The sequence below is a fragment of the Culex pipiens genome, chromosome 2 (assembly GCF_016801865.2).
Source record: "Culex pipiens pallens isolate TS chromosome 2, TS_CPP_V2, whole genome shotgun sequence".
In the NCBI taxonomy this organism is placed as follows: Eukaryota; Metazoa; Arthropoda; class Insecta; order Diptera; family Culicidae; genus Culex; species Culex pipiens.
The window spans coordinates 90,915,743-90,932,772 of record NC_068938.1 but is presented as its reverse complement, the minus strand read 5'-3'; the positions used below and the strand labels follow the sequence as shown (position 1 = coordinate 90,932,772).

At 37.0% G+C, this 17,030-nt stretch overlaps 1 protein-coding gene across 4 annotated transcripts in view; it reads left to right on the top strand.

Annotated features, from left to right (window-relative positions):
* LOC120416296 (carnitine O-palmitoyltransferase 1, liver isoform) overlaps positions 1–17,030 on the top strand; it is a 59,811-nt gene that overhangs the window by 31,649 nt on the left and 11,132 nt on the right. For 3 of the 4 annotated variants that reach the window (XM_039578013.2, XM_052706969.1, XM_039578014.2), the window contains exons 2-6: positions 4,524–4,722; positions 8,959–9,095; positions 9,171–10,284; positions 14,118–14,143; positions 15,060–15,125. In XM_039578013.2, the coding sequence (XP_039433947.1) occupies positions 4,582–4,722; positions 8,959–9,095; positions 9,171–10,284; positions 14,118–14,143; positions 15,060–15,125 (1,484 nt within the window). In that variant the 5' untranslated portion in view covers positions 4,524–4,581. Of the gene's footprint in view, positions 1–4,523; positions 4,723–8,958; positions 9,096–9,170; positions 10,285–14,117; positions 14,144–14,494; positions 14,558–15,059; positions 15,126–17,030 lie in introns of all 4 variants that reach the window. The other variant, XM_039578015.2, reaches the window with a different exon arrangement.

Genomic DNA, 17,030 nt, shown 5'->3' with positions numbered 1-17,030 from the left:
GTAATTTTTTGCATATCAATTAGTTAAATGTTTCACTAAAGGGACCCTCCATAACCCACGTGGACACTTTTTTGAAATCTCAGAACCCCCCCTCGTGGACAATTTCCATACAAAATAAATCTTTTTCGTATGAGTTATTTTTATAACTCATTACTGAACAAACATGCAATTAAGATGCTCAAAATTAGCATTTATTGCATGTTTAAGAAAACCTATTGCTCAAATACAAAATTTTCTTCTTTTTTTTGTAAGTAAAATTTATAGGGGTTCATTTTTGGAAAAGTTAGGATTTTCGTTGTCCTATATGGCACTATTTCTGAATTTTGAAATTTATAAGTTATTTCCGCAATTTTAACATTTTAACTTTAAATTTTTTGAATTCTGAAATTTTTAGATCTCTCAATTTTAAAACTTTAAAAATCTTTTGATGTTTTATTTTTTTATATTTTTAGATTTCTAAGTTTTTTATTTTAAATGAATACATTTCTATTTTTTTTCAAATTATTATGTTTTTTTATTTTGTATTTTCCAAGCACCGTGCGTGAACAAGTCATAGAAAAATATTTTCGTGATCGTTTCTTAAAAAGCGTTTTTTAACACCTAACTTCCATGCTCGGGAAAAAGGAGTATTTCCATACAAAGTCCCCTTTACTCTCGAGCTTGGGAGTTTCGTTGTTAATGGAGTCTAGCGTTCCTTCCGAGCTCCGTACTAAGCTTAAGGCAAAATGAGGCAAAATGAAAAAAAAGGTTTAACTTGTTGTTTTTTATTCCAAAATTGACAAACTTGCGAACCCAATAACTTTGTTGGAAATTATTTTGTAGAAAGTACTTTAGAAGATGAATAAAAAAATACGTTGACAGTTCCCGTACCCCCCGCTCTGGTTAATGTTGAATGAAAATGTATGATTGTAGTAAGTCAACTGTTCTGCCATATAATGCATTTAACAAAACTTTTCTCATTGAAATGTTGAGACTGTTAATTTAAATTTTTAAAGGACATAAACAAATTGCAATTGGCCTAATCTGGGTGATGAATAGAGAGAATGCGTAACGTGATTTTTGAATGATCCCACTTTGTTTACATCTACAAAGTAGGAGGCTGTTCAAGCACAAGCATGACTTTTTTCTTACTGGTAAATCAACTGTTTTATAATCAGTAGTATGTGTTTTATTTTGTCTAGTTTTTTTTTGTAATTTTTTTGCTGAAAAATTGTGTGTTTTCAAGTTTTAATCTGTTTGAAGAGGCTTTTTTTACGGGTGGCAAAGAACTGCGGCGAGAGTGTCATTCTGCAAAGTCGTGGATAAATTCCCTGGCTGATTTTAGAATCCTGCAGCTCTTCTCGTCCAGGGAAAAAACTTCGCTAATTCTAGCGAAGCTGATCCAACGAACAGTGAAGATTTTCACTAAACCAGTAGGTTTTCAAATTGAATCAAACAATAAAAACAGTTTCTGGATGGATACAAACGCATCGACTTCATAAACAACATCCATTCATAAATATGAAAAATGAAGATCCCGCCTTCAACTTTTTAAAGATTTTTCTTGACTTCAACTCCAGGCAACTTTAACAATTTTTTTTGGTCGACGTACTATTTATTTTTTCTAACATTCCCAAATTAAATTAGTACAGAAAATAGGTCCAAGAATAATTTTAAACTTGTACCATAAAACAAAAAAAAAAACAAAAATAAATTTAAAATAAGTTGAAATATTTAATTCTAAGCGTCAGTTCATTTTTACTTGTATTAAAAAACATTATTCTAAAGCACAATCATTTATTATTCATTGACAAAGAAAACTAAGTTAAACTTTTCAGTTATCGGCAATACCGCCACCGGCATCAAACGAAAGCGAAAACGAGAAAACGCAGAAAAATTGCCGACTCCAAGGCCATTTGCCATGGTCGCATGCGTTCACACCAGCTGAGTACTGAGCTGAGCTGGTTCAACTCCACCGATATTAACACCATAAGCAACGCATTGGCCTTTGCCGTGAAAATCGCTAGCGTGCGTGTGAAGATCAAGGTCGTTTGCGCTAATTTGTGCCAATAATTTGACGTGTGTGGTTCACTTTCTTGGTTGGGTTTTGTTTTCATTTCCGTTCCAAAACCGGCCTCTGACGTTCACTGGCTGGGAGTAATGCTTTTATATGGTTGTTTATATGTGTACTGGAGAAGAACGTTATTTACGCGCAGCAGATGATTGTTTATTTTCATTGAATCACGTTTGACGGGGCTCACGTGCACCTGTTATCAGTAATAGGAATGCCGAAGGATGCACTTGACGCTAATCAATGGTGCTTGTTGTAAATGAAGTAATGTGTTTATTTGGCAAAAAAATTAAAAAGATCTACGAAATGCCCAAGTTGCGTCATGTATAGCGAAAACGAAGTTGACAACCACTAGTGTCTTCCTTTTATCTACAAGGACTTCGCCGCCCTGGGCTCCTAAGTGTATGAAAGTATGGCACGGAGCGACGGCGCCGAATACCCATATTTACACAAAGAATTTTAGAGCGCCCGCCACGGGATTCGAACCGTCGACCTCTGGATTGTGAGTCCAGTGCGCGGTCCGATTGATCCACACGGGCGTCATGTATAGGTCATCGCTTAAATTTTAAAGTTATCGCATTTTTAGTGAAAAAAATTGTTGAATCAATATTTTTCTGCGTGAATTTAATTTTTCATACAACTTTTTCAAATGTTTGGCTGTTTTTTCGGATCAAATTATTTTTCCTTGAAAGGCAAACTAATCACCTTAGATTTGCGTTTTGAAAAATGTGGTTTTAGCGAAAACTGACGAAAATTGTCGTTTTGGGACCACCCTAGCACGGTGTAGGTCACCCTAACGACCAAACAAAAAAATGCGGTTCTAATTATTTCGGCTAAGGAATCCCCAGAATTTTTTTTAGCCTGATCAAAAATTTTTTTTTTCAGTTTAGGCTTTTTTCAGATTGAATTTATGATATAATAAAAGAAAGCATTGATTAAAGTTTTTTTTTTTTGTGAAAAAACACATCTCATATAATTTGATATTATGACGAATAAATACAAAAAAAGTGTTTAAAAATTTAAAAAAATGTGAGACAAGTGATGTAATTCATTTGGGTTGATATTTCATAAAATATTTCTCGTTTGTTGAAGCATGAAAAAATATGCCAAAACTACCAAAATTATCCTATAATTTTCGATTTTCTTCCACATTTCTTCATCATCGCCATGTCACCATCATGTCGAAACGACAGTCTGAACAGGGGCTGCAGTTTTTAGAGTTATAGAACCTTCAAAAATGGAAATCGATTTATTAATTTTTGTTATGCTGTATTTTGTATAACCAAAATCAATAAAAATACAAAAATTCAAATGAAAAGTGTTGAAAACAATAAATGTACGTTAATTTAACATTAAAGTTATTTTTAAAACGCATATCTCTGAAACGCTCACTTATACCACTTTATCTCCAGCAGAAGTGTCGCTGAAAGCACTTCTTCCAGTTTCTCGATCGCCTGTTTGTACTTTGTGCAAGTGCATCAGCAAAACAAGCAACAATTGAAAGAAAAAAACACACACAGACCCATTTACTCCAGGTTAAAAGGTTAACTATTAATCACAGTTTGTTGACTTGCCGTTTAACGGTTTGACGCGCAGTAGCACTATTTGATTGTGGTTTTGAAACAAATATTTTGCTGAATTTAAATAGGTTTTGATCTGTATGCATTTTTGCAGTCTTAAAAGGGATAATAGTTTTAAGGCCAAATTTCCTGTAATGTAATGCCACAACAATATTAAAAACTGCAGCATTTTTTTAAATATCGCTAATTTATAAGTTAAATCACTTTTATTGTTTAAGCGACTTAATCAAGCCTTTGTGTTTAACATAAAAAAATCCAAGACGTAAAATACCCCTCCTAAGGAGAAACCGGTTAAGCCGCAGCTGACAGACACAGTCATGGACAGTGATTGTCACATACCAGCAGCACTAGTACCGTTTTCGGTGAACTACAGAATACCAGTCCAGTCCAGTCGTTTGCCTTCAGCACGGATAAACTGTTTTTACAGGAAAAAATGTCTTATTTTATGGAAAGAGTGAATTACCCTTCTATTTGGTATTTCATAAATCGTTTCATGAGGGAATTTTTTGATTAGGGTGATTCCTTTTTATCCAATATAAGGTAAGGAATTTTGTTCGTCAGAATCCTTGAAAAAAATATTTTTCCGATGACAATGCAAATTATTGTCATACTTTGCAGATAACAAAAGTTTATTTTCGGATTTCCACCACAATGTTGCCTTAAAACTCTAAACCCCCTCAACATTTTAATCCCTTCCTCGTGGGACTTCTCCGGATTATCAATCAACCTTATCTTATCTCTAGTCCAACCCGGAATACTTTCGGGTCCAATTACCAAAAAAAAACAGTCTTTTCAATGAACTTAAAATGTTCAATGATCTAGTTTTCCGCCGATTACATTACAAAACAGAATAATCTCATTATCACCACCTCGTTTCTAATCTCCTCTTCCAGACGACGACTTGCCCCTGCCTGCCGGTAATTATCTGACGACGTCGAGCGCGGCCGGGCCATGGCTGAAGCCCATTCAGCTGTCGCGTTCTCGTTCTCCATCACCCACGAGGGATGGCACCTGAACTACGACCGGGAGGTGCTGAACCTGGTCTGGGAGTCCGGCCTCCGGTCCTGGAAGAAGCGGCTCGCGCGGTTTCGGGTACGTTTTAAATAATCAAATACCTAATTTCAAGACGATTTGTAGCACTGACAGTTTTTACGACATTCGGTTCATGTTTAACGATAAATCATGTCCCTTTGTGTAAACACATTTTCATTATTATTAAATCCTATTAACCAGTAAACAACTTGATGTAAACTCCTAGAAGAAAAAAACATCTGAAAAAAAATTGTAGTAGTTTAACCTTGTAATTGCTCATGAGCACTTTCTTAATAATAAAATTCAATTCGCTTAGTTTTTATAAGTAAATTATCAATTCACAATTTCGTATTATTTATATCCTAATAAACTTTTGTATTTTCTTTAAACTATGATTTATACTATAGTTCATTTTAATGTAATTGGTTATTCTAACAATGGATTTGGTAAGAGAAGGAAAAAAATAAAAATAAAACGTTACTTAGTCCACCCTGAGGTGGTTGGTGCGTTCCTCACATTTAAAGGGTAATGCTATCCAAAATAGACACACAGGGGCGGACCTTTCAGTGTTCTATCAATTTGACTCAATTTGATAGGGTTGTCAGATCTCCAATCATTTGAACTCGTTGGAGAGGTCTTTTGCATTGTATACTGTATTTACTGCATATAGGATATACGATATACGAGATACGTAGACCCACATTGGCTTTGATCTTTTCACAGTGGCGAGATGGCCGTGCGGGATGGGGCGCGGACTTAGTAAGCTAGATATACAGCAATTCCCCACGAAAACAGCATGGAAAAAAACAAAAGTCCTCAAAATTTTTCTGGGGGTTCCTTGGCCGAAATAATTAGACCCGTATTTTTTTGTTTGGCCATTAGGGTGACTTACGCCGTGTTAGGGTGGTTTGAAAAATGCCCATTTTCGTCGATTTTCGCAAAAACCACTTTTTTTTGAAAAATCATAACTCCTCGGCATTTTAACCGATTTCAATTGTCTTATACGCAAATGAAAGGTGATAAGTTGGCCTTTCAAAGAAAAATAATAAGAAGTTTCAAAAATCTAGCCTAACATATGAAAAGGGCGTATGAAACTTTAAAATGCCGTTTTGATGGTGTCTGGACAAAAGAGCCTATGTCTGAAAATATTTTTATCGGATTCCCCGGACATTTTTACATAACATACTAAAAAATGGGAGGAGTTCATTAACAGGATTCTGAGATATGATTTTTTGAAAATAAAATCCGTGTTTTTCGACGCGTCGCGCGCAAAAACCGGAGAATGACGAAATTGGCAAAAAATCAACTTTTTTCACTAAAACTGCGATAACTTTAAAATTTCAGCGATGACCTATAAATGTTTGGGTACCAATTTTTTTGTAATTAAAAGACGCAACTTTTGATACCCAGACATGTATAGGTCATCGCTGAAATTTTAAAGTTATCGCAGTTTTAGTGAAAAAAGTTGATTTTTTGCCAATTTCGTCATTCTCCGGTTTTTGCGCGCGACGCGTCGAAAAACACGGATTTTATTTTTACTTTTATACTAAGTAATTAGTAAACTTTATATTCAATCCAAATTATTTTTTTAATCAGTCAAGGATGCCTATTTGGAGTTGGGAGACTGGATTTATGGTGATTTGTCAACAAATAACTTTATTTATGTTAATTTTTCGAAAGGTGTACAAACTTTTTTTTGCACCTTTTTTGATTTTTGTAATAGTATTTGTTATATAACTGTTTATTAGGGTGGGTACGTTTTTCAAAAAGTTCTCGGATCAAGTTTTAGTATGGTTCCCCTTGTAGGGCATGCCCATCGGGACTTTCATGCCAAATATCAGCTGATTTGGTTGTAAACTGGCTGCGCGCATCAGGGTTAAAGTTTACATGGGAATTACTATGGGAAATTGGAACTTTTTGTTCAAACGCTCCTACAGGTCTGGGAAAATCACGCGCCAACTTTATGGTATGGTCAGGCCTATGGGGAATGGTCTGGAGAACACTTTTCCGAAGAGAGCATATGGATTCGTTGTCCCTAGACCTGGCGCATCGGCAAACAATCCGATGTCTCCGGAATCAACGGTTTTCCTTGAAAAAGCATCACATTTTCCTTAGCATGCTATGAAAGCTTGATGAACACCGCGACGCCATACGTCAGGTAGCTACCACGTGGTTGAAATATTTGCAAAAAAATACAAATTTGCAATGCAAAGATTCAGAATTCGACTAAATAATATCAGGATTGCTCGAAATGATCATTTTCTAGTTAAAAGAAGGTTTGCAATTGATTATTCCAGCCGTTTCTCGCCCACGTGGTAGCTGTCTGACATATGGCGTCGCGGTGTGCATCAAGCTTTCATAGCATGCTAAGGAAAATTTGATGCTTTTTCAGGAAAAACCGTTGATTCCGGAGACATCGGATTGTTTGTCGATGCGCCAGGTCTAGGGACAACGAATCCATATGCTCTCTTCGGGAAAAGTGTTCTCCAGACCATTCCCCATAGGCCTGACCATACCAGAAGTTGGCGCGTGATTTTCCCAGACCTGTAGGAGCGTTTGAACAAAAAGTTCCAATTTCCCGTAGTAATTCCCATGTAAACTTTAACCCTGATGCGCGCAGCCAGTTTACAACCAAATGAGCTGATATTTGGCATGAAAGTCCCGATGGGCATGCCCTACAAGGGGAACCATACTAAAACTTGATCCGAGAACTTTTTGAAAAACGTACCCACCCTACTGTTTATAGAAAACATCTTTTCATGAGCTTTTTGTAGCAAAATGTTCGGCATGAGTTTCTGAACAAAACGTAGTACTAGGTTTATGTCAACATTAAATTGTTTACATGTTTCATCACAAAATGTGCCTAGTGCCCATGGGGTGTAAATACTTTTTTTACATACATGTATCAGAACTGATAATTTTCGCTGATACGAGTCGAATGAAGTCAAGATGATCGAAATCCAAAATAAAATATAGATTGTATTTATGAGTGATTTTAGAAAATGCAGAAATACGATTTTTTGTAAATTTTCACCCAAAGTGCCCAAACTTCAACAGTTTGTAACTTTTGAACTCCGGGGTTTAGAGAGTTGGTCCAGAAGACTTTTTTTCATGTCTCGGTGAGATCTTTCGGAAAAAAAAGTCGGTTTCGTTCGTGTACATTTTTGAGCTCCCATACAAATTTGCTCATTCTCCTTTGGTTGAAAGTTGTTCTGCCTTGTTTTAAGTGGATTGGACTCAATTTTGGATTCATCAATTTTTTTTTCCTCAAATTGTTGTTCAGAGTAAGTTTCTTAGTTTTAAAATTATTTTCGCCTAAAAACTAGTTTCAGACTAAATTTGGTTTTGACAAGCTCTGAGTGAGTTTAAAGGTTTAGTCAAGCTTTAGAAAACGAACGCATGTGGCGCTGCGATCGGCAAAATGAGCCTCCTTATCCCTTGTTCTCTCGAGCTACTTCAAATGTAGTAGTAAATAGTACAACAAACTCCAAAACGATCCCAGCATTTTCAAAAGAGGTAACTTTAAACGTCAATCTTTTGGTTTGTCAGTTCAAGGTTTTAACATGATTTTCTCAGCCTTACGGTATAATGCAGATGGTCGTTGTAAAGCTTTATAAAAAGTTTATTGTTTGAAAGTTGATATTGTTCATTATTGTTAAACCACCTAAGGAAATTAATTTGTTTGAAAATTTTCTAAGTGGTCATATCGAAATATGTAATTTTTGTATTGCAAGAACTTTGGGAAAATTTTAATATTTTTCAAGTTCACTATTTTGGTTATTTGCTCACATGGATAATTTGTCTGCTTTCTGCTTAATTTTACATTTTTTTAAAATGTTGAACAAAATTTGTAAGCCATATCGAATGCCATATGGAACACTTTTCTTTCCTATGTTATTGGATTTTCTGGTAATAATTTTTGATAAAAAAGTTATTTTTCGAACAAATCTCTTTTAGCACCTATTTTGTGTTATTATAACTGCTAATGCAAATGTGTATGAGTTGTCTCGAGCAGGGTCTCCAGAGAGCTTAAAACAGAGAGTATTTTTTTTTCATTTCACTTTTTTGATTCTATTTGTAGTTCAACATCAACCCTTGAACAGAAACAAATTTCTCGAGATAACATCCAACGTCGGCATCAATCATTTCCTGATATATTGTGGTTGTTATCAACCAGAAATGGTTTTCGATTACACATTGTTTGATGTTGTTGTGACAATTCTCGCGCCAAAAATAGTACACCAATAAATCTATCTGATAATAATTCTCTTTTTTTGCTTTTCCCCTCTTCCACAGACCGGCGTCCGCAACGGAGTCTACCCCGCCCACCTTCAGAGCCTTTGGCTGGTGATAGCGGTGGCAATGGCACTCCACTTCACACAACGGCACGTTCCGTTCAACTTAGTTGGTAAATTTTCAGCCCTACTACCGGGGTAAGTTGAACGAGGTGACGTTCTAAACTGGCAACAATCTGACTTTGAACTTTTCTTCTCTTGTTGCAACCTCAGAGATACCGTGGGCTACCAAGTGACAGCATGCGGCCTGGCGGGGCTGTTCTTCTGGCTGTGCATCTGCTACACGATGCGGTACTCGCTGAAGCTGCTGCTCATGTACAAAGGGTGGATGTACGAGAAGCGAGCCCCGGGCAGTAAGGTCTCGCTGCCAACTCGGCTGTGGGCCCTGTGCGTGAAGGTGCTGGCCACGTGGAACAAACCGGGCCTGTACAGCTTCCAGGGATCGCTGCCGCGGTTGCCCCTGCCGGGCGTACAGGAAACAATGACCAGGTACCTCCGGTCGGTGCGACCCCTGCTGGACGATGCCAACTACAGCCGCATGGAGCGACTGGCCAAGGAGTTCCAGGCCGGAATCGCGCCCAAACTGCAGCGCTATCTGACGCTCAAGAGCTGGTGGTCCACGAACTACGTGTCCGATTGGTGGGAGGAGTACGTGTACCTGCGCGGTCGTGGCGCCCTCATGGTCAACAGCAATTTCTACGGAATCGATGCCATTTTCACGCAGCCCACCACCATTCAAAGTGCCCGGGCCGCCAGTGTCATCAACATGCTGCTGCAATTCCGGCGGATCGTCGAACGGCAAGAGCTGGAACCCATTCTGGTGCAGGGGCTGGTCCCACTGTGCTCGTGGCAGTACGAACGTATCTTCAACACCGTACGCGTGCCCGGCGTAGAGACGGACAAGATTGTCCACTACCAGGACTCAAACCACATCGTGGTGCTGTACCGCGGATGTTACTACAAGGTCGTCATCTACCACAACGGGCGCATCCTACGACCGTGTGAGCTGCAAATCCAAATCGAGGAGATCCTCAACAGCAGTGACAAGCCGCAGGCCGGCGAGGAGCTGCTCGCGTCGCTAACCGCCGGAGATCGTACCAAGTGGGCCAAGATCCGCGAGTCGGTGTTCGCCAAGGGTGTCAACAAGACGTCGCTGCACCTGATCGAGAGTGCGGCCTTCGTGCTGTCGCTGGACACGCTGCCGTTCGAGTTCGACATGGCCCACCCGGAGAAGCTGGACCAGTTTGGGCGGTACTTGCTGCACGGCAACGGCCACGACAGATGGTTCGACAAGAGCTTTACGGTGTGCGTCGGCAGCAATGGACGGGTAAGTGTACGGTAGACCATGGTTGTAGTACAACTATTCTCGAGAAGGTCATTTTGAGCAAATTTTAAGGTTTGAGAAAAATAATTGTTTTTGCCCCCTGATTTTTCGGACCGATTTTGAAGGGAGAGGCGACATAAACTTCGAAAAATATTTGCAACGGCCTTTTCAACAAAAAAAAAAAACAATTTTACGTGACAATAACTTGAAAACGGTGCACGATATCGAAATCAATGTTGAGTACTTTTCAGTTGTAAATTTGATTTAACATCTAAAAATGAAGTATAAACCAATTAAGAGATTTTTCAAAAATCATATTTTTTCGTAAAATTGCCGCATTAATGTTGACCAACTTATGCCGTAGCTCAAAGGATGCATTTTTTTTGTAAACTTAAACATATCCAAAAATTAGAATTAAAAAAAATGTGCTGTTCATTATTGGTTCATTATCTTCTTCTTCTTATCTATATATATAAAAAATTTCGACGGTTTTGTTCGAACGCGAATCAGTTCAATACGGAGCGTCGGATCGAGGTGCTCTTTCTTGCGTTGGGTTCGTATAAGTTAAGGAAGGTTCTTACGCCAAAAAGTTACAACTTTGGCCACTCTGGAACCGATTCCGGAAATTCTGCAGATTGTATGGGAAAAGTTACGTAAAATAAAATTTTGATCACAGGAGGCTGATAAGCAAAAAAGTTAAAAACGTCAACAAACGAAGAAAGGCAAAACGAAGTTTGTCGGGTAAGGCTTGTTTTGTATGAAAAGTCCAATTGACAAAAGGTTTTAAAGTGTTACTATTCTTCTACAACATAGCGGAAGACACCAAATCGATCAGAAGATCCTTTCTCAACATACAGTTTTGCCTTCCTCACCTCAATAAGGAAAGGCTACAAAATCACTCGAAAAATTAACTTCTTAATTCGACCTCGTAGACCTACCTTCACGTATACCTATCGACTCAGAATCAAAATCTGAACAAATGTCTGTGCGTGTGTCTGTATGTGAGTCCGTGCACACGATTATCTCCGGATTGGCTGGACCAATATGGACCGTTTTGGTCTCATTTGATTCGTCTTGGGGTCCCACAAGACCCTAGTTAATATTTTGAAGTTTAGAAAAGTACTTCAAAAGTTATGCTAAAAAAAGATTTTAGCTAAACTTCGGAAGATTGTAAAAAGGGTGGTTTTTGTAAGAAAACCCGTCATGCTATATATTGTTAGAAAGGTATTTTAAAGACCTTTCCAACACATTCAAAAGATTGAAGATCTGGCAACCCCATAAAAAGTTATGAGCACTTAGGTGTTATTTATACACTTTTTTTGGTCGGATCTCAAATATTTTGATGAAAAAGGTGTCCGGATCTATAATGCAAGCCATCGTTGGATAGGTAACCAAAGGACAATTCCAACGAGCCCAAAAGGTTGAAGACAAGTTGAAGATCTGACAACCCTATTAAAAGTTATAAATACTTAAGTGTTTTTAATACACTTTTTTGAGGCCGGAGCTCAGATATTGATAAAAATAAGTGTTATTTTTACACTTTTTTGGGGCTGTATAGTGTATTCACTATATGAATGCGAGGAAGGCACCAACACCCTTCAGGTGGATTAAGTAACGTTTTTTTAATATTTTAATTTTTCAAAGACGGTTGCCAACATTGTATGAAGACTTGTATAGACGAACTAATAATGCAAAATTACTTCTTTGGCCATAGAAAATATCTACGCCATGAATGCTGAATGCTCGCAAAAAAAAGTTATTTTCGGAACATCCAAATGGATACTGAATTACAAAATTCGAAAACATTATTTACTTTTTGAAGATATAGCCTGAAAATGGTTATAACTCGAGAACGGTACCGTTTATCATAAAATTTATATAGTACTAATTGATTGCAAACCCGAAAATTGTCGAAGAGATCATTAATCCTCAAGATGTCTTAATTAAAATTGATAAATAAAATTAACTTATAACTATGTCTAGAATTTACCCTTCAAATTTGCTTTGAATGTGATATGAAGTTTCACCAAAAAACGTAAAAAGGAATATTAATTCGTTAAAATGGATTTTTGCATCCACGGACCCCTCGATCTTTTAACTATGTTATTGTTTTTGACGTTTGACTGCTGTATTACTTGGCTACACTGCCCATGTTCGCATAAATGTCCCATATGCAAAAACGGCGAGCTGAGAAAAACGCACTTTAAGTTTGTCCCACACATAAGGCTACTTGTTAAGTTTTCGCGAAAAACTGGATTTCCTTCTGATTTCTAGAACAAAGCACTGGATGTTGTCGGCTTTTCTGAAAGACCACACGATTTTGAACCAAACTGAATCAATAACTCAAAAGCGATGAAAATGCATATGGGACATTTATGCGATCAGCGGTAGTACAGCCCAGTGAAATGACCCCCAGTTATCCAGCAACTACTGTATTCAGAAATTAAGTTTTTTCAAAACTTTGTCAAATTTTTTTTTTAAATCCTAGCATGGCCGAAATGAAACGTTCGTCCGAATAAAACACTTCAAAAAATAAAAAAAATAAAAACAAATGGTATGAACTTTGTCTAAATCGAGTTTTTGTGTTGAAACGAGAAAAACAAAATGCGAGATTTTTGTTTTCATGTACCTCTTTTTTTCTAAATTATCTTAATCACAACCTACAACTTTGCCGAAGAAACCAAATTGATCAGAAAATAACTAAAAGGATAAGGAATTCTAAAAATATCTAAACACTTTCGCATGGATAGAAGCAAATTTGCAGGGAGACTTTTATAGAGAAATAAATTATGCCAACTGGCAAATTTGGACATAAAGAATCGACAAGAAAAGTTTTATCCATATGAATTTAAAAAAAAACATAAAAACAAAAAATCATAAAGAATTGAGTCCTAAAAAATAACACCCAGGATAACACAACTTGACATTTTTGAAGCTTCAGTTTCGTCATATTTGATCTCCATGAACATGCTTAAAACGGCAAAATAGAGTTTTGGTGGATTCCCGGCCAATAAATAAAATTGTAAAGTTAGGATATAAATGCCATGGAATTATCTTAAGCAACCATGCGCACCCACGTTTATATATATGAGAGTTGCAAAAATAAGATAGTGCGCATGGTTGCTCAACATGATTCTATCATGCCTTGACGAAACTGAAACGTTTACTGACATCAGCTTCATGAATGTTGAGTAGGGAAATTAAGGGCAAAATTCTGTATCAGGCCAACTTTTGGTATTATTCTGATATTGAATAAAAATCGAAAACTGTCGAAATTGGGATACCAAATGTTGGTACAGTACTTGTTCGGTAACTGGGCTGAGAACGTAGCCCAGTCACCGAATGCTGCTCGCTAACTGGGCTGAACGAAAAAATACGAGGGGACCACCGATGCATCATATTTTCCTGATGAAATATTAAAATAAAAGTTACTCAAATTAATTTACAATGCTTGCTCTTCATATTTCTTTAATTCTAACTTAAAAAAAGTTTTTGTATTTATTGAAAATGATTTTTGCATCCATTAACCCCTTGGTCATTTCGGTTTGTTTTGGTTTTTTGACGTTTGTCTGCTTTTTAACTGGGCTACGGCCCAGTTAAAAAGCAGCCCAGTTAAACAACGCCCAGTCACCGCACAACTACTGTATTTTCTTTTAGTTATTAAATTCGCCTGAAACTATGGGAAAATTTTGATCAATTTTGCATTAAAATAGCATTTCAAAACAAATGTTTTAACTGGAAAAAATAAATAAAAATGTCTTTGTATTTTTGTTTTTCTTTTGCGATATTAATTGATTAAAGCAATTCTTAACATTTTTTTCAATTTTCCATTACAGATTGGCTTTAACTCGGAGCACACTTGGTAAGTTAAATCGTTGCCCATGTTTTAACATATTCAATAGCATCCTCAACCAAAAAAAAAATCTCGTGTATTATATACCATAAATTACACACCCAAATCCATAGTCCAATGTCCCACACGATCCATCCCGAGTGGATAGGGAGAACGCAACCAGCAAACCTCGATAGTGTTATGAATTGCAACATTCGTGATGATAATGTTCTCTTTCTTTTTTTCACATTTGTATTTGTCTTCCCAAAAAAATCCAACCAATTGGCTCATCTGATCCGTGTCGTCCATCGCCCGTCCAAAATCTACAAAAAAAAAACACTATTCACAAACCAAAAACAAAAAAAAAACATCTTCTATCAGGGCGGACGCTGCTGTGATGTCACACATCTGGGAAATGTTGATCATGGAAGAAACTCACCCGCGGTAATTGAAACACAAAAAGCGATCCCTTGTGGACGCGCGCTCCAACTTTCTGCACAATTACTCCCAAATTTGAACATTTTTGAGACAGCTTTTCCTGTAAATAGGCCTTGTAAAACCCTTCACACAAAATTGCTTCTGGTTGAGGGGCTTCTTCCACAAGAGAAGGGGGATGTAAGAAGAGAGAGTCCCAAATTTCTGTGTGATGGCATATACATATAAATTGATTGATTGTATTATGGTGCTGGTTGAATTACGAAATGTGCGCTTGAACGTAGATCCTAAATTTAGTCTGCTGGTTAGTTGCATTTTTTGTACGCTCACGAATACAATTCATTACCCTCTCACAACCTATCTGTTCCCATCCATTGTCTCACACATCTCTTAATAAGCGTGTAAAAATGCGCAAAACGTATTTAGTTGATTATTTATTCCATTTTCCGTTTTGACCAAACACTTTGAACCGACTCTACCAACGCGACGACGACGACCGATCCTCCAACAGGGCTGATGCACCTGTAATGGCGCACGTTTGGGAGAACATTGTGGCGGAAGAGCAAGTCCAGAAACGGTAATGGTGTTTAATCCACCCCCACCCCCCGAAAGCCCTCAATCCTGGTCTAATCACGTGGTGCAGCTAATTAACTAATTGGCGATAGTTGAATCAATCGAACAGACAAAACAAATTTATGTAACTAACCGCTGAAATTAACTAACATTTTTTCCAGAAATTCTAACTGGTTTGATTATAGTGTTTTGTTTTGACTAACATGTTTGCATGCATTTTGTAGAAGTAGAAATAATATCGAGTGAGATGCAAAGAACTTCAACTCTTAAACTTCGAAGTTCACAAAAACTCTATAGCAAACACGAAAGCAAACGCACTTTTTCCAAGCTCAGTATAGTTTAGGTGTTTCAATCCATGGGTACTTCCATTGAATAGGCTGCGGAGCTGGTAAGGAACGAAAAACTCCATATGAAAAGTTCTTTTGTTATGTAACGCACAAAAAAATGATTTCTATTCTAATTCTATAAAAACAATCAAAAGTTATGAAATTTGGATTAAATGGATTATTTCACTCCTGGTAGCTTCACAAATCACGTTTAATGCATCATTATTTGTAAAAATAGTGTCTTGTTTCGACATATTTACACTATTTTCAAAAATGTTTGTTTTGCTAAGTGACTATTTTGCCTTCCTCACCTTACTGAGGAAAGGCTATAAAATCACTCGAAAACTGAACTTCTCAATTAGACCTCCTAGACCAACCTTCATGTATACCTATCGACTCAGAATCAAATTCTGAGCAAATGTCTGTGTGTGTGGTGGGATGTTGATCAAAAAATTGTCACTCGATTATCTCAACATTGGCTTAACCGATTTTGTCCGTTTTGGCGTCATTCGATCCGTCTTGGGGTCCCATAAGTCGCTATTAAAAATTATGCAGTTTAGTTAAGTACTTCAAAAGTTATGCTAAAAAAACGATTTAAACAAAAGTCCGGAAGATTGTAAAAAGGGTGGTTTTTGTAAGAAAACCCGGCATGTTATACATTTTTAGAATGGTATTTTAAAGACCTTTCCAACGCGTCCATGACATTGAAGATCTGACAACCCTATCAAAAGTAATAAGCACTTAAGTGTTATTTATGCACTTTTTGGAGGCCGGATCTCAGATATTTTGATGAAAACGATGTCCGGATCTATCATGCGACCTATCTTTGGATAAGTAATTAAAAAGCCTTTCCAACGGGCACAAATTGAATTGGAGATTTGACTACTCTATCATAAGTTGTAAGCACATAAGTGCCCTGAAATATGAAGATCTGACTACCCAATCTGAATGAAAAAATAATGAGTCAAATTGATAGAACACTTAAAGGTCCGCCCTATTTTGGATAGCATTACCTTTTAAATGTGAGGAAGGCACCAACCACCTAAGGGTGGATTAAGTAACGTTTTTATAAAAGTGATCAAACTTCATGGAAACTATGTTGGAAAGGTCCCTTAAGTCCTTTCTTTTCTATTAAACGAATTGGCTTGTATTCTAAGGTGGCCCATTCTGCCCCGCACCCTGGAAAGTTAGTCGAAAAAACACATTTTTTGAAGTGCTTCAATAGTAGTTTATGCAACAAGTTTTGCAAAGAGTTCCATACAATTTTTTTTGCAATTCTGAAAAACGCCCTTTGAATGGAATTGTAAGTCAAATGTCCAAGCATTGAGATAATGATGAAAAGTATAACTTTTCCTAACAAGAGCTGAAAAGTTCTACTAAAGTAAGTAAGTATTTCAGTGCTGAAAAGTAGAAGTTTTCAGCATTTGTTTTAAAAAGAGTTACTATTCGATTCTGTTATTTTTGGTACAGAAAAGTAGGCTGTTTCGTCGTTCAAGAATGACAGGAAAATTAAGTAGTTTCACGACGGAATTGCAAAAACATAGTTTAAAGTCGTCTTTATCATCAACCAAGTATATAACATT